Below are 18799 nucleotides of genomic sequence, written 5' to 3' on the forward strand. Positions count from 1 at the left end.
GTTCTGCCGCTGTTCATTTCAACGTATCCTACTGTCATTTCAGAATTGGCTGTGAACACTAACACCATTTTACAGCAAATGCAACAGTTATAAAGCATTAATATCCACTGTGTCGTTGGGGATATAATGCAAACACAATGCATCAGGTCAGGCTAAAGGGACAGACACAAGTCACCATAACACAACTGCTGGAGTGAAACCTATTTGCACTGCAAACAGTTTGCACACAGTATAGATGGGACCAACAGAGCTGTGTCCCTGTCCTGCAAGTCGAGCATTTAAATCCCTTCATTAGGATTTAAAATGACACCAGATGCACCCGCCGCAGAACAGCATGAGGCATGCTGCTGTTAAGAAGGAAAAGCGTGTTTCAATCCAGCTGTTGCCATTTAAAGTTAAGTCCAATTTTTGTCTGTATATTCTGGGTAGCTGCTTTCGGTGATTTCCCCCTTCTGCTAAAGATGCCAAGATGAAATGCCAAAACAAAACCCATATGTTTCATTCACATCCATAAAGTTTATCAACTTACACACTCCAGAACAGGTATATCATTCATTGTTTTGCACCGGTAAGCGCAGTAATATACAAAAGCATGCACAATCATTTATGGTACAGAAAGATCCTATAACTTGAAGAGTAAAGTAATTTTAACTGGTTTTGGCAAACATTCAAACCACTCATATTTTTCTGGGAAGATAATTCCTGAGATGCAGAGCTGAGTTGTATGTTGGCATTTTCAAAGATGCTGTACTTCAGTGAAGCATACAGAAACAACTCGGTAGGGACACAACAAAACAGGAGCAAAATATTATCTCACACAGATAGTCAGAGGCAAGAAATGATCATGGGGTTAAACTACCGTAAGCGGTGGGCTTTTTTATTTTGTTGAAAAGTACATCTATTACTGGATCCAACACAGTTATAAGATGAAAAGAGGTCCACTGGCAAGGGAAGAAAAAAAAGCTAAAGTTTGGAAATACTTGACACAACTGAAATAAATGACAGCTTTTTCAGTATCCCATAAGCAGGCTGTAGTAGACGATGCTTTCCTGTATCCATGGAGAAATAAAGTCTTTGACTGATGTAAGTCAGTTTAGCACAAATGCTGGTCTGTCTATTTAAAACCTGCACTACTTATTTATTTTAATAGATAATATAGGCAATATCTAGCTTTCACTCTGAACCCATGCTTTAACACTCAGAATTTATCCATATTTAATTACAATTTTATCACACTTTTCTAATCAAATAAATTTACTTTGTCTTCCAAGCAATCACCTCAGTATTCCAGTATGTAAAAAATACTTTCATTATGTTTATTATAAAAATATAAATGTTTCCACTACAAATCATTTTACATTAGTAAGAGGCCATCTACAATTGCACAATATATAAACTAAATGAGTAAGTAATGCTTTAAAATACAAGTTAAAGTAAATACATATTGCCAATCAAATCACATCTATACATTGCTTATTGAATGCTAAGTAACAGCACAAAACTAGATATGTTAACAGAAATAAATAAAATGGAAACTATATTTAAAGATACAAAACCAATAATATGGTATGACATTTTATGAGCAGTTGCATTTTGCTTGATGTCAATAACCAATGCGAGTCCTGTACAGGAAGATGGCCACACGAATTCTAGTATTTCTACTCCACAATGAAGAATTGTACACTGCTATGTATACATATGTACACGGGGAAAGGGAGTATAGGATGCTTGCAACAGAGGCCACTTACAGTACAAATCAGCTTTTGACGGGGAGAAATAACTAAATGTATTTTAAAACACTCTATACTCCTAAGAGCAAAGAAAAGCAAAATTGACTTTTTTTCCCAAGCATCAGTGGGATTTTTTTTGTTTTGTTTTATGCTGAGCATGCTCAAACAGCGGGCAAGGAACATGACGTGGTACTATGAGAAAATCGAGGATGGTTGGTGCAAAGTTTTCAGTCGTAACCTAAAACTCTAAGAACTGGTTCTGTGTTTTCAGAAGCATTTCTCAGATCTCTTCCCCCTACCCCAGCCCACTCTCCCCCACTCTCCAGCATGAAGCTGAAGAGAAAAGTCACAAGGAAACTGTTACAAAATGCTGTCCCCACACATATTATCAGCAAATGGATTTTGGTGAATTTTTTAAATTCACTGACAGTCTCAAACAGGAAAAGAAAGATTCTGAATGAGTTAAGTAACTGAAAATACAGCTTTTGTATTTAGCACGCTGTATGTCAAGATAGATTGGAGTAGACACGAAGTGTTCTTTACTACTTAAGTGCTTCCTATTTTCTTCCATTTTTCATTTTTTATTTCAACTTACTTTAAAACCCATTCATTTTTCTTTCAGAAAACATTACTAAATATTATCCCGTGAGTGCATTTCAAATGCAATCCTTTACAGCACGTTCACTGTCCCTAATTTTGCTCCTATTTTAGTAATGTGTGATAAATTCTGTCTCTCTATATTTTATAAGTCTTGTACCCATGAAGAGCAATTTAAAAGCTGATTCAGCCACACAAATCCCAGGAACTGATTTCTCCCTTATTTATGTGCCCTATGCTGGCTACAAAGAGCTTCAAAACCAAGACCAACGTGACAAAAACCATGGCTAGTTAGCTTCTTTTGCACACACAGCAGAAGGTGGCATGCCACACAGTCATCTGCCTCACCTACAGTCTTGGACTGCCAGGGACTCACTGGTACTCATCAGAGTCAGGTTTAAACTAAAGGATGGGGAGCTAGAAATCCAGGGTGGTTTAAAATAATGGCCAGAGCCTGACAACACATCAAGAGCATTAAGAAACTGGCACTGGAAGTGCCTCACACTGAGATTTAAACCATTCAATTTCAGTGGAAAGAGCTGTGTCTGCTCAGAGCCAGGACGGACATGCTCAGGAGCTTAAGAGCCCACTATTGGGAAGATGCTGAAGATGGGGGAGGACTCAAATCCCCTCCTGGAGGCCTATTTTTCCACTGGGAACTGTGAATGCTCTTCTATAGATATGCTCTTTTCTGCTTTCTTTGAAGGAACCACACAGTTTACTCTTCTCTTTTAAAACACGACAGTCTGCCTCACTCCTTGACTCACCTTGTAGAAGGAAGAGCCATCCGTAACTACCTCCTGTGTGGAGCCTGGCGGTTTTGGTTACAGCAAGACACCTACCAGAGCACACCTGTGCAAGGACTGTAGCTTCTGGGCTCTCAAATCACCATGAGACAGGTTTTGAGCTTTTTAGCCCTGTTGAGACTGGGGTGGCTCTTGCCATGTGGTGCCAAGCACGTCCCCAAGGAACCTGAGCCAAAAAGCAAGGCCCCTGCAGGATCACAGCGGCTGGACAGAAGTATTCTGGATCAGACTTAGGCAAAATTACAGACCAAAGCCCCATTGCATGACCTTAAATCATCCTTGCCAGCTATCCAACTAACCTTGGCTGCAAATCACCATCTCAGTGGCTGTCTGCATGGTCATACAACTCCCAGTTACCAGCACTGGCAGCAGAGCCCATGAGATGGAAGACAGAAATGGGTCGTTCCTCAGAAACCACCCTCAGTTCACTCAAGATGCACTCGCTCCTAACTCTTCTTATGTTTGCTAGGCAAATCTCCCACCTGAACAGCATCTGTGAGCAGTGGTCCTTGCTGTGCCTGACATGAAACCAGGCCTTTGGGAAGTAACAAAATGTATGTGCCTGATAGGCCATTGATCAGGAGATCAAGGGGCACACAGTTCTGCCAGAATTCAAGCCCGGGTTAAAATACCACTCACTGCAATGGGAAGGAATCTCAGCAAGTCCAGATGCTTTGCCTAGTGTCAGAGCTGGAAAAAAAGACCATCTTTCTTTCCTTTTGTATTTCATATATGATACTGTGAAGATAAAATATCTAGTAATTAACCCTCATACAATTTCTCAGGTTAAACCAATGAAGTTTTGATAACATTTGGCACTTGGCAATAATACAGCCAGGTTAAGGTATTTAAGCATAAATATAAACAATAATTGAAAAACAGGAAATAAATAAGTCTTTGAAAAGTGAAGACTTTTTTTTTCTATTTAAATGAACACAATTAGGGAAGCTAACATAACGGTGAAAATCTTTTGTCAACTAACTGAAAGTCACTGCAAACTTTATTTCTGTATTCCTTTCTGAAGTTGAAATAGCATGTTACAATGACATTATAGTAAATATGGCCAGACAGGTTGTGAGGTATAGTCCTCTATTTTCCTTGCATTTAAAGAAATAAAATACCTGTTACAGATCTCTTCTGTATAAAAATACTGCAAGTCTTTCTTTCTTCTTGTTTGCTGTATAGATCAAATACACAGCTTTTGTGTCCTTGGGTTTTTCATGTTATTCAGTCACTTAATATTCAAATGGCTCTAGGTTTTAGTATCACTGTTTTTACTTGGAAGGATTTTTTTTTTTTAACATTTTTTTTCCTTTATGAAATTTACTATCTGCATTAACAGTCAGTTAAGAGCACCCACCCTTTAGGATTAACAGATAGAAAACAAGTTCGCTCCTATTTTAAGGCATTTATACTCAGTATTTGAGTGTCTTAGTGGGTTTGAAATTTCAACCATTATGTTTCCGGAGCTGTTGCAAAGAAGTCCTTTAAATGATTCCATTTATCAGCCGTCACTTTTGCCCTTAGACGCAACTTTTCTTTTCTGTCCTCAGCAACACCATTTTGGTACCTTACACAGGAACAGGGCTGGTCTTTGTATGAGTTTCTAGAGCTTTGATACTGCTGACAATCTTCTTTTGAGGCCCCACAACGGTAACGCCAATTTTCTTCGTGTCCCTGGAAAAAAGAGAACATGCACCAGGTGAACGAGCATCCTGCCTCTGCACTTCCTAGAGCTGATGTGAGCAAACAGCAATCAACTTGCTCGTCTTTTATTGCTGTGTTGGATGCGCCTCCAGGTATGGCAATACAGCTGAAACACAAAACCTGGCGTGAAGACTATTGAGAGCTATGAAAACAGCAGGAGGCTGCAAAAAAAGTAAAATCTCATTTAGCCCTGTTGCGTTTGCTTCCCTGGAAGCAAGGACAACAAAGCAGTGTTTGCCACTGGCATACGCACTGGGGCTTAGAGCCGAGAGGCCCACTTCTGGACCAGCTGTAATCTTGAGCCCCTCTACCTCCTCCATCCCCCTATCAGTCTGATTGTTCTTCCTGACCAGCGGGCATCTTGCCATTATGTGCTGAGCCCTCTGAACAATTGCCTCCACCCGGGTATCAGCGCTGGGATTAACGGCTATATGGCCAAGCATCCAGGTCTATTGCTGTTTTTCACCCCTTATTTCTGCAGGCAGCCAGTTCTCTTTGTTCCTTGTGCAACACAGAAGTGGTTTAACACTTGCCAAGGGCTCATTAACCAGTGGCTCACAGGAAATTGGGCATTCCTGGAGGATTTCTGCACTGTCCCCAAAGGGTAATTGCCATAAAAACCCATTATCAGCCTTTTTATAGTTGCAATAATACACTAATTAACAGCATTGATGTGTTTAATTATCAACCCTGCAGCTGTTCGCTACTTCTTCATAACTGGTCCTGTATCCACTGAGCCCAATGGGGAGTCAGATTTTTCTGTTCAGTAAATTCATAACTGTACTTGATACCTTTTCAGGTGCAGAGAACACCAACACACTCTTCCTCATCACGCTGCATTTGAACGTAATGAACTTTCAAGTTTTAAGTTTCCAAGCTTCGCTTGATTAAACATCAAAAGGGGAGGCAGGTGGGAATTTGGCCCCTGAATAATTATTAGTATGTAGGAGGAAAGATGCTACGTAGCGCTTGTTCTGTGTCACATGGGTTGATGGAATGCGGGATGGGCAAAGAAAGAAAAGATCGGCACACATGCCAATTGTGGGGAAAGAACAGATAAATGGCAGATTATAAACAATGCACAAAGCAATTACTGAACTGTGAATGAAGGCAAGAAATGCTTGTGTACCAGACTATGCACAGTGCTACTGTACCAGAAGAAATTGCAATTTCCTTGACGTTAGTGAGAAAAAGGTATGGGACAGTGGCCTTCACAAAATCAACACAGGTTTCTTTCATGTGTATCACAACTACTACAGTTACCCCTTTAAACATAAGATTATTTTAGCTAAAAAATGTAAGCTGAGTATAAAAATGCCACTCATGCTTATTTAAATGTGTACCTCCAGTCGAAACTGGTAACGAGGGGCTGTGGTTATTTCAAACTTACTCTGTGGAAATCTTGGCTATTGTATCACAGGAGCTGTACTCCACGCCCGTGAAAATGTCTTTGCACTGTCCTGTCCGAAAACCATTGAGCCAATCACCTGTTGAGCGGAAGGCTGAAATATCAACGTTACTTTGGTCCAGGAGAAGATTTGATGGCCTGAAATGAAAAAGAATATGATGAAAGTTATGGATCAAGTACAAGTATAGATTTATTTTGTCTAAACTTATCACTGGCAGCAGTAAGAGCTTCCATGCTACATGCAGCTTTTCTGCTCGTCTGTGGAATTTATCTGCCACTGAGACCACATGCACTCATGCTGGCAGCTTTGACAAACACTGTGTAATCACCTCGTTTAAGAGCTCCAGCTTCTCATGCCCAGGTTTTAAATCACTGAAGCACCACCAATTCATGAAGCGCACCATTACATTACAATTTAATGTGTTTAAGCATTAGCAAAGACAAGCCTAATTTAGATTATGTTTATGTGATTCACCTAGTCCCAAACAACATACTAGCCAGTACAACAATGCGCACTCTAAACTTCAAATTGAGTGTACTGGTAGAATTTACACATGTTCAGAGTACTGCAGCCCACTGAAAAATCTTAAGTGGTACTATTAAGTTAGAAGCACATAAAATAAGACACTAGGAGATCTTAAAAAAATTGTTATCAAGTCTAAAAATGAAATGGCAAGTGAATTGTGAGACAAATGTAACCACAAAAGACTGGTATTCTGCAGCGTGCAGAGGCAGAAATGAGGTAATTTGTTATTACATACACGTAGCCAAATTGAAATGTAATTGCCTTGTCCAGTTTAAAGATGGTGCTCATTCTAAGACTGAAACTTCCATAAGGATATCATACAAATAATCTGAAAGTGTGAACTGAATTACCGCCTGCCTTTGAAATGAACTTGGTGCTCATGAAGGATGCTGAACTGACCTGACTTGCATCCAAGTTCTCTACTTAGAAAACAATCAAGAAATCAATAAGAAACAAAATCAAGTCAAGGAATCAAACAAAACACGTCTCCATGCTTCTTTGCCCATTTAAATATTTTTTCCATAATTGTAAGTCTACCTAGAAGCTATTGGGAAGAAAACACCCTTCTGAAAATAAAAACAAAGCTCAAATATGTAATTTTCTAACAAGGAGGAATATATTGTAGCTGACCCTGCACTTCGCATATTGCATACAGCAGCACTGGCTGCTCCTAAAATTGATCCAGAAAATCAGTTCTGTCGTGTATGAGGGCTCTTGTTTTCGTAGTCTTGTGAGCCTATGATGGCATCAAAGTTAAAAATAAAGGTCAGTCCTTCTCTGTAATGTCACATGAGTCAGTCTCAACCTCACCTTGTTTTAGCCATCTAGAAACACAGTGGCTATGCCCGGGTAGCTTTCTGAACTATTTGCTGCAGTCCATGGAGAGATGCACACATTTCCAGGCAGGGGATTCGTCCACTCTGCAAAAGGCCTTCCTGGGAGGCTGCTTGGATGAGACATCCAGCTCTCTGTCCTCAGCAGCCTCTCCTCACTGACCTGCTCTTTTTTTTTTTTTTTTTTTTTTTTGTGGTAAGGAAGCCCCTGAATAGCAATGCAATCAGTAACTTCTTTCTGCTGACAAGACACCTTACTAATTCCAATTTCCTTTCTCTCTCAGTGCTAATTAGTACAATAATGGCTTCCTCGACTAGTCAGATGCTATTAGAGACATCGACTCTATTTCTACATTTATTTCCTCCACTGACACACACATGCCAATACCAGGCAACTTTTTAGCCCCCATTCAGAAGTATACATGCTCCATTTTAAGTCAAATATAGAATCACAGAATCATTAAGGTTGCAAAAGACCTCCAAGATCATCTGGTTCAACCATCACCCTGCCACCAATATCATCTACTAAACCATGTCCTTAAGCACCATGTCCAACCTTTCCTTAAACCCCCCCAGGGACGGTGATGCCACCACCTCCCTGGGCAATCCATACTCTATAAGTACCTTATAGGTGTCTTGTCTCAGGCTTAAACCTAAGCATGTGCTTAGCTGTCATTTCCTGATGCTGCTACTCATGAGCACAGGAGACTGACCTAGAAGATTATCATTACAATTTTACAGACTGTTTTCTGCCCATGGTTCTAGTGAATATCACCTGAAAAATAATTTGACTACAACAGCTAAATCCATCTGAAATTACTTTTGTCACTGGAAAAAAATGAAAATGAGAAGTGGTTAGACTAACGTATTTGAAGATCATGATGATGCAGAGTAGCGAGTAGGTTACAGTTCTGGTACTGGAGAACTGATCTGGAGTGTAAAACACCCTCTTCACCCTAAACCCAACCCATTTCTGAGCACTGGAAAAAGGCAAAGGGAGAGCTTGTAAAGGCCTCAAGGAGAACCAAATGTTTAAATACCAGTGAATTTAAACTTCCTTAAGAAGCCTAGAAAATGCAAACAAAGCTTTTCTATCCCAATTCAAGTCTTTACTAGGTTTCATTGGGATCAGTAGCACTGGAATAACATAGTCTGGCAGTAGATCTGACTCGCACTGGGATAAGAAAAATGCCACATCAGTGACACTGAGACTTTTACCTTTCACCTTAGATGAAAAGAATAATGCAGCCTTGCGATACAGCAGCTCCTGGAATTGGCTACATATTAAACAGCTCTTGATGTTTTGCCAACCCTTTCCATCAGCTGATTTCTTGGAGGGCCAGGAAATGATTTTAACACCTGCTTCCCTTCCAGGATGACATGACATGCCTGAAGAGCTCAACAGGTGGTTGAAAATCTTAGCTTCCAAATCACAAAAGGACACGCTCTGCTGCAGATCGAGCCCCAGCCTTCACCAGGTCTCAGAGCAGGGCTGTTGCTGCCTGGGCACCTTTCCTCACTCCTTGCTCCTCGGAGACCAGCCAAGGACAGGGGCTGCTGCTTCCTGCAAGGAACTTTGGGGTTGAGAGGTCCTGCACCTCTACTGCTGCAGACAACTGCAGCCACTGACACTAACTGCAGACCCCATGTCCTAGGAGCAGTGGTGGGTGGAAAGGAAGGTGACAGAAGACATCAGAAGCCTGCTCTGCCCCCCAAAACCCTAAAGCAGGGAAAATGTGGCAAGCAACACAGAACCAAAGACTGAGCTGAGGACAGATGATATAGTACACTTCATGTTACTATTCTCATGCTAACACCAGATCTTATTAGGCACCTACATGATAGGCAGTTTTAAACACCCTCCAATTTAAGGCTCAGGTTGGATAATCAGGCCCAAGATATTTTTATTCAGTAGCTGTAAAACCTGCATCTCCCCGACTACTGTTTGTCCCACAAAAAGCCAATGCTTTTTATTTATAGTTTTCTGGATATAGTGTCTGGAATCCCAAGACATTTATTAAGAGTATTTATGATGTGTTCTTAATGATAAAGCATGGAGATTTATTTTTTTTTCAGCCCAGTATGCCTTTTCAACTTAAATCTATTAAAATAAGGCCTGACACAAGAATCATTAATTGAAAAAAAAAAAAAAAAAAAGGCATAAACAAGTTGAAATAGAACAGGTCACCAGGATTAGGAATTAGAGTAGCCCGAAAGAGCTTTTATGTTTATTACTTGGATCAAAGTATCATCAGGACAAAAAATACGACCTAATTTTAATGTAAGTGACCTCAGAATAACCAGCACTGTAAAGTATCATTTTTCTCCTTGCAGAATTCCAAACAAAAATTAGTTACTTTCCTCCTCAGAGAGGACATCTGGACAGTTTATCAATGAACAGGAATTTGTCTCACAGCAAAGAGCCTGTGATGTCTCCTTGCATGCACCAAGGGAAAGCTGGGCTTTCAGAGCATCTGCACACATTGGTGTTTTTTTCCCCTGACCCAGCCCCTAGACAGAAGGTCTGAACATGAAATATATGGGCTGGGTGATGTGCGCCATGAGCTCACACTTTACCAGACAAATTAGATGGGTTGCAATCCGTGCAGCTGTAAACGACGTCCTGCAGGGTTCCACCTGATCTTTTACAGCTTTTCATAAATCAGTACCTACTAGCTTCAGAAGAGAGTCATTAAAAAGAAATCATGGAAATTACATGTTTGCTCAGGGGAAGTGAAATAGAACATTTCCCTCTGTCTTGTCTTTTCTCTTCCCCCCCCCCCTTTTTTTTTAAACTCTCTTTATTTTGTTTCTTTGACCAACTATGATATACCCCATTGTGTTATCTTTCAACAGAACAGAAAGACTTCCTATCCTGTCCATCCCAACTGTGTGTCTGTCTACAGAGTTGTATTTACTGACATGTGGTGGCCTGAAAAAAAAAATCAGCCAGACTTGGGTTAGAGAGACAAATTTAACGGTGAGATGCCAGTTGCAAAATGTCCTGTTGCTGAAAGCTTTCTCTAGATATGCCCATTATATTAACAGTTGGAATTAACCTTTGAATCATTCGCAGCAGCAAGGAGAGCTATACTTTGTTAACATTAGCACAGCTTTTTGTCACAACGTGGGGAAACGTTTGTTGCACCATATAACAAAGACTGCATAAAACATCATTAGAGCCCTCCTGGTACAACCTCCTCTCTAGACCCCTGCTGTCTGGCTAGAAAGGGATACATTAACTTGTAAAATTTGAGAACCACGATAAAATACAAGCAAAATGTTCCATCACTTCTGCATGAAGGGAGGCATTCTGCGAATGCACAGAGGACATCTGCACGCATGAGCCTAGTCTTCATGTTGTAGCTCTTTCCTTCCTCCAAACAACACAACAACACAACACAAACCAAAGCCAGCTTTAAATTCTGGACTTCCCCTTCCATAGTCAGATTTGTTAAAAGGGAAAACATCTAGAAAATAAAGTAATTTCCTGTGGCAAACTTTAGATAATTATAAGATGATTTCGTAAAGTGAAATTGCTCCATGGGGAGGGAAGCAGGCTTGAGCACAAATGCTACGTGCTTTATAATTATGACAATCTGAAGTGCAGAATTCTGGTCTAGCAATAAGGATATCTCCTATTTCAATAACAACAAGAAAACACACAAAAATGAACAGCTGGCGCACACGGCGAAATCTACTTTTATCTTCTACAACAGAATCATCAGTACACCAGCGTGACAACAGGAGACCAGGAAATAAATGACATGTTGAGGAGAAGTAGAGACCTCATGTTTACTTGGCTGTCCCTACAAGTTAAGGTAAGCATCTCTGGAGTTCCACCTCTTCATGCCCATTTTTGTAGTACCTGTAGCAAAATTTGTTACTTAGTCCCTAAAATACAATTCACATCTTAGGGAGGTCCATTTGCTTTTTCTCAGGAGGGCTCATATCATGTTTGCACAGTTTGACAGGAAGCAGGCTGTGACTCCTCTTTGAAGTGAAAAGAGAGCTGGAGAAATAAAGAGGGGTAATACAAATAATCAACAGAGGAAAAGAATGCAAGTCAGGCTGCTGGCTTGTAGCAAAATGATATGTCTCTCTAAATGTCACACTGGACTTATTTTCTAGCTCCGTGCTGTCCACTGGCAAAAGACCTGCCACAGTTTCCTCCAGGATAACAAGCCAATAAAATTTCATCTGCCCCAGACGTCAGCCCTCCAGTCTTTCATACTCCTCTGGCTGCCCCTCAGAACATGGTTTTCAAGGGGCTTCTATCTTTTTTAGAATCCTGGGGATGGACATAATTCATATGCCTGGGTGTAACAATGCTCCTCTATTCACTTTTTTTCTCACCAAAACCAGTGAAGGCAAAAAATACCAGTGTGGTGCTGAAAGGCTTTTCTCTTTCCCATAAAACAGCTTAAGCTGTACTTTTAAGCAGCAGAAGTAATGTCACACAGACATTTCATGGGATTCAGAGCTGGCCCAGAGATGGACCCTTAACAACAACCAGTCATTGTTGTTCGGACAGTCTAGGGGCTTTTCAAAAGGGGGAGAAAAAAATGCCTTAGAGAGCTTTTAAAATGCTTTTTCTGGTCTTTGTGTCTACCATTTGGTGTATATGACCTGCCCTTATATCCCACATTTAGCTGTGCTGTGAATTTCTGCTGACATCCACTATGGCCCTTGCTGCCGGCTTCGTGCCATTTCTTCGGCATTCCCATTCTCCAGCATTGCCATTAACACTAACGAGGGCTTCACATAGTAAACCCAATGCATTGAGCTGAGAACAGCCGAACAAAATTCCGCAGAAGCACAAGCAACAGCACATGCTCAAAATAAGGTCACACGCTGATCTGTCCACATTTAAATTCTAACTACATAACTCAGCCTGCTGCAAAATTCGTGTCTGAGTTGCATCGGCAGCATCAAGCTAGAGGTGCGATAGATGTTAGATAGATAAATAGATAGATAGATAGGTGTTTTACTGTATGTGTGAACAGTGAGCCCTCACAATTCTTAATTTGGAAGGAACAGTGGTTCATTCGTGTCTACCTCACGCATTAGTCAGATGAAGATACTTTTTTTCTGTCTCTAACATGATAAACAACTGAAGTTCCTAAAATCTCTTCAGTTTAATGCCTGAATTCCACATGCAACCCAAATTATGATTAGACATCAGCAAGTACTGATTTGAACACAATCTGACATTTTTCTGTGTGATTTGTAGTTTAGCTTCCCCCCCATCCATAAATTCAGTGTTTTGTGTTTAACAGACTTTTGAAAGAGAGCTATCATACTGGGGTTACAGAATATGGATTCTTTTAGAGCTTTTTAGGTCACAGACTATATTGTTGCTGTATTTTGAGTGTGGCTAAAAATTTTTCGTGGACTTCTGTTACGGGGCATTCAGCCAAACCCAGATCCTGTTTGTAATACCTAGACAAGTACAGAGCCTAAGCCCTCTCTGAAATGCTCAGAATGAAGCCGACAGCTCCATCCTTCAATCCAAATGTTCCTAACAGGGAGAAGCAAGTAAGCAATATGACAGCAGGTCAGCAATATATTTAAAGCACCTAAAACCATCCAACCTGATTGGCAGAAAAAAGAAACTTTTCAATAAAATGTTCAGCCAACACAAACAGTAGTTTTGTTGCAAGTATTACTGTAAAAACAGGCCCAGAACTATGCTGCAAAATTGAGCAGACTGAATTTTTGTTTTGACCTGTTTGCTGCTCCTACTGAGCTTAATTTTCATAAATATCCTCTCAAGCTATCACACTAGAGTTTCCAGAAAATCATCAGGTTTTAAGTGGAAACAAACTTTGTGAGAAAAAAACTTCAAATTTTTAATTGCAAATGATGGCTCTGTATGTTTAAGAACAAACACGCTTCACACCAGCGAGAATGCCACAATGAGGGCCAACAACGCCAATTTTCTGATGTTAACGCTTACAATCAGGTACTCACAAATAACAAATAGGCCAAAAGCTGCTAAAGAAATTACTCCAGTGAATAATTCAAGCAAGACTTCAAACTCAGGAAAATCAGGATAGGGATGTAAACAACTTGTTAACACATGAAAGTATGTATGAGGAATTATTCACACACATTTTCCAACACTTTCAGATTTTCATCAGGAAGGCCATCTGACCTTGGCCTCTTGAATTTCCTGGACTATATTAAAAGAATTTCAACTATGCTTCTTCTGAAAATAATAAGCTTTTCTCTTTCTTTTTAGCTTGAGATTTAACAATACCAGCAGAACTCATATTTTAAATGGAGAACTCCTAATATGTACAAGAGATCTGAAATCAAATCTACCTTCTATGCTGAAGTGCACTCCAGAAATGCTTTTTTTTTTAATATATTTATTTATATATATATATATATATATATATATATATATATATATATATATCCATCATCAGGCATGCTGCTTCCTCTTCACAGAACTGCAACTTGGAAAATAATGTAAGATGTGAAATTGTCTAATAGTACTGGATATACAGTCGTATACCTTCTCTGTACCACTAAGCAATGGCCAGTTTCTTCCTTTTTTTTTTTTTTTTTGTCAGGGCAGTGGAGTTACACGGATGCACCTACATATTTTGCAAACTTCAGTTTCAGAGCCTCACATTAAATTATAAAAGGTTTTATATGTGTATCACCATTGTCATTCATAAACACAAATAACTTCTAATTGCATATTCATTATTTAAAGCAAGAATAACCTGACCGAGCTTTATGAAGTACCTTTGAATATCTATATTCTGGAATATCTATATTCTGGAATTTTTATTTAAGTTCTACCCATGGAAAAGTTGCATAGTAGGAAGTTGCAAGCAGGACTTGACACTGACTTTCACTTTACCAAAAGGTTGTAGGAAAAAAAATGCACAAATACAGAAGCAAATGAAGTATTTGTCTGCATGGACTCCTTCCCAATTTTGAAATCAATCACAGACCTGGTAGAAATTCAGAATTTCTGAATAATATGTGTTGGAATTAAAACATTTTTCAATTTTTTGAAAAGTGACTTCAGTTGGCTCCTGCATCAGAGATATGAATGAACACAGCACCAAGTTCACCACTGCAGCTACAGGAAGGCTGCCATAATACCTGGGCTGCCTGAATCCCATATCAGAACCCTTATACCTAAATGTCACACCATCTTCTAACAGCATAATTCACTTTGGGGCACAGAAATGCTTTAAATATAATTCTAAATATACACCATATTTTAAGCAATCTTTTTCAAATGGCTGGGTAACGTAGAGTAAGCTTCATATACCTAAAATGATAATATACACTGTAACTCTAGAGCCATCATGTGTATATACATACACACACATGAGAAATGCTTTGTTCAGAAACCAATTGGAAATAATAAGAGAAAAAAGTTTAAATAGATAAAGACACCAAAGAGGTACGAGTCCATTTAAGAGTTGTAGTGTACACCAGATATTTTTCAGTTGTGTGACTGTTGGGTTATATTTTTTTCCACACAGCTGAAACGAAAACTACTAATTCCTTGTAGATCACAGCTTCACCAACTGGTTAGCAGGTGGGTGAAGTGACTCTGTCTCTCCTATTCAAGTTCAGAAAAATTTCCATCTGCTTTGTATCTGCATGAAATGTTCACAAATGTGAAGCAATACACGGCGGACTGAAAAATAATAAGCTCGAGAAGAAAAATAATAAAACTGATCAGAGCTGGAGGAACTATGAACTCACTTCCACCCTAAAGATATCCAAACAATCTAAAGACTGTTATAAAAATGAACATAATGCTTAGAAAACAAGAAAGAACAGCAAGACATAAATCAAATAAAAATATCACGCGGTTGTGGCTTAGAAAACTGCATGAGTTGTACAACTCAGTGTGTAACACATTCTGCTTCTACAGTCGTTTACAGAGCTGGATAATTCAAGGCTGCCTGAAGGACACAAAACACGCACGTGTCCGTAACCAGTGCAGGCCTTGTTAGGAAGAACTCAAGGCGGCCACCTAATTAAAAGGTGGATGTTGACAGACAAGAAAGCAATCAGCCATATTCTATACCTTGCAAGGAGTAGGAAAGGGATTTTCAAGTGAATTCGAGATGAAGCACAACATGAGGAAAAGGTATCATGAAACATTCGCTGCGCTAAGATTACAAAAAGATTCTTTTGAAGCAAGGTTCACAAGCACGTTAGCAAGGTCTGCAAAGAGATAATCAATAAGGATAGAAACATCCTCTCGGGTATCAAGAAATTATTAGATGCCATGGAGTGGCCAGAAGGGATAGAAAACCAAAAAGGAAATGCAGCAGTGAAGGCTTTGACTCCTCTCCTGTATTCCTACGAGATATTAGTATAAAATGTGCTGGGGCTGTGGCCTTGGCATCAGACATACAGCTGAGCACATCCCTCAGTTGCAGGCAGTTAAAAGCAGTGTACCAGAGAACAGGGATATCCTATGTACCTCCAGAAACGTGCTTGCAAGTAGGACACAACACTGCTGTGACTATTTTAAATAAACATCAACTTGAAAATCTGTAAGAAGAGACAGACTTCGCCTCTGCAACAGACATCATCAGGTTAAACATTTTTCCTGACCAAGTACATTCTGAACACCTAGGAACATGTGTTGGGCATAAAGCTCTAGCATTCTTCCAGTAGCAGCACAGACATGGGTAAAAGAGAGCTGGGACCTCCATAATTTAGATTAATTGCTTATTTTGGGTATGGGGAAAGGTGCAGGGGGAATACTACAGACTCAAATAACAACAGACAGCAGTAAGGGAAGGAGGGAAGAGAATAAAAACCACCTTTGACGTTCCCCTCAGAAACGTGCATCAGCCTGCCACCAGGAGCATTTTGCTCGGAGCTCACCTAAAGCAGCTGTGAGAAGTCCCCTCGAGCAGCACGCACAGCATCGCAGCAGGACAGGGCCACCACCACTGCTGCCCGTGCCAGTAAAACAGATCACAACATTGGAGCAAAGACGGCAAGGCAGGAGAGAGCAATGCTGCAGTGCTCCTGTGCACTACTTGGACCAAATTTAGCCTTGCAAAGGATATCAGCTTTTACTTGCTCTGAACTGGTAACTGGAAATGACAGTTAATATTTTCCACTCTGCTGTGGTTCAGCTCCCTCATTGCGAGGACAATAATCAGGGAACATTTTGGTGTTGTTTGACTGGTTTCTACAATCACAATCCCAAACCAAAATGGTAGTCGTGATTCCCTGCTCCCCTAATCCAGCAAACTGCTCCAGTATATCTGTGCAAAATAACTATAGAACCATAGAATATCCTGAGTTGAAAGGGACCCACATAAGGATCATCAAGTCCAACTCCTGGCACTGCACAGGTCTGCCCAAAAGTTTAGACCATGTGACTAAGTGCACAGTCCAATCTCTTTTTAAATTCAGACAGGCTTGGTGCAGTGACTACTTCACTGGGGAGCCTGTTCCAGTGTGCGACCACCCTTTCGGTGAAGAACCTCTTCCTGATTCCCAGCCTAAACTTCCCCTGCCTCAACACTGTTCCCATGGGTCCTGTCACTGGTGTTTACAGTGAATAGGTCACCTGCCTCTCCACTCCCCCTCACGAGGAAGTTGTAGACTGCAATGAGTCCCCCCTCAGCCTCCTCTTCTCCAAGCTGAACAGGCCCAGTGCCCTCAGCCGCTCCTCATACGTCTTCCCCTCTAGGCCCTTCACCATCTTCATCGCCCTCCTCTGGACACTCTCCAACAGTTTAATGTCCTTCTTGTACTGTGGTGCCCAGAACTGCGCACAGTACTCGAGGTGAGGCCACACCAGTTCAGAGTAGAGCAGGACAATCACTTCCCTCGACCGACTAGCGATGCCGTGCTTGATGCACCCCAGGATACGGTTGGCCCTCCTGGCTGCCAGGGCGCACTGCTGGCTCATATTCAACTTGCTGTCAACCACAACCCCCAGATCCCTCTCTGCAGGGCTACTCTCCAGCATCTCGTCGCCCAGTCTGTACGTATAGCCAGGGTTGCCCCGTTCTAGGTGCAGGACCCAGCACTTGCTTTTGTTAAACTTCATGTGGTTGGTGATCGCCCAGCTCTCCAATCTGTCCAGATCTCTCTGCAAGGCCTTTCCACCCTCATCTGAGTCTACAACTCCTCCAAGTTCGGTGTCGTCAGCAAGTTTGCTCAAAACACCTTCTAGTCCTACATCCAAATCATTTATAAAAACATTGAAGAGGACTGGCCCTAAAATGGAGCCTTGAGGGACCCCACTAGTGACCATCCGCCAGCCAGATGTGGCCCCATTTACCACAACCCTTTGAGCCCTGCCCGTCAGCCAATTGCTCACCCATCGTATGATGTTTTTGTTTAGCTGTATGCGGGACATTTTGTCCAGTAGGATCCTATGGGAAACCGTGTCAAAAGCTTTGCTGAAGTCCAAAAAGATCACATCAGCTGGTTTCCCTTGATCGACTAGATGGGTGATCTTATAAAAAGAAATCAAATTTGTTAGGCAGGACCTACCCCTCGTGAACCCATGTTGGCTAGGACCAATGACTGCATTGTCCCCCAGGTGTGCTTCAATAACTTCAAGGATCATCCTCTCCATAATTTTACCAGGCACTGACGTGAGACTGACAGGCCTGTAATTGCTAGGGTCTTCTTTCTTACCCTTCTTGAAAATTGGCACAACATTTGCCAACTTCCAGTCCAATGGGACCTCCCCAGATTCCCAAGATTGTTGAAAAATAATTGAGAGAGGTCCCGCAATGACATCAGCCAGCTCTCTGAGCACCCTGGGATGAATCCCATCCGGACCCATGGACATGTATGGATCCAGGTGGAGCAGCAAATCCCGCACACGTTCAGGGTTGGTTGGGAGTTTGTCCAATTATTTGCACCAATCATTTCCCAAATGGGGGTGCAAGATGTTTAGAAGAAATCTGCTTGACTGAGAAGACAATGCTTAAGGAACTTTGATTTTATCCAAGCAGTCACCTAGCAGGAAACAGAAATAACTGCCCTGCTAAGCATGTTGGTTTAACGTATGTTAAATGCTCACCAGTTAAATTATTAAATATAATTACCGTGCAAGCAGCCTTCCCTCATTATATATTTCTAGTAGCAAAGCCCATCAACATAGCTGCCTTCCTCCTCCCACCTCTGCTTTCCTTCTGATGCCTCTGGTGTGGCAGCAGGAGGCG

At 41.0% G+C, this 18799-nt stretch overlaps 1 protein-coding gene across 15 annotated transcripts in view; it reads right to left on the reverse strand.

Moving 5' to 3' along the window:
• Positions 1-845: 845 nt before the first annotated feature.
• Positions 846-18799, reverse strand: part of EPHA3 (EPH receptor A3) — a 217701-nt gene continuing 199747 nt past the window's right edge. For 12 of the 15 annotated variants that reach the window (XM_040568244.1, XM_040568225.1, XM_040568216.1 and 9 more), the window contains 2 exons: positions 6231-6386; positions 1876-4810 (listed from right to left, as the gene is read on the reverse strand). In XM_040568244.1, coding sequence (XP_040424178.1) covers positions 4705-4810; positions 6231-6386 — 262 coding nt within the window. In that variant the 3' untranslated portion in view covers positions 1876-4704. Of the gene's footprint in view, positions 4811-6230; positions 6387-18799 lie in introns of all 15 variants that reach the window. The other 3 variants (XM_040568320.1, XM_040568311.1, XM_040568205.1) reach the window with 1 other exon arrangement.

This window comes from Cygnus olor, chromosome 1 (genome assembly GCF_009769625.2).
Source record: "Cygnus olor isolate bCygOlo1 chromosome 1, bCygOlo1.pri.v2, whole genome shotgun sequence".
In the NCBI taxonomy this organism is placed as follows: Eukaryota; Metazoa; Chordata; class Aves; order Anseriformes; family Anatidae; genus Cygnus; species Cygnus olor.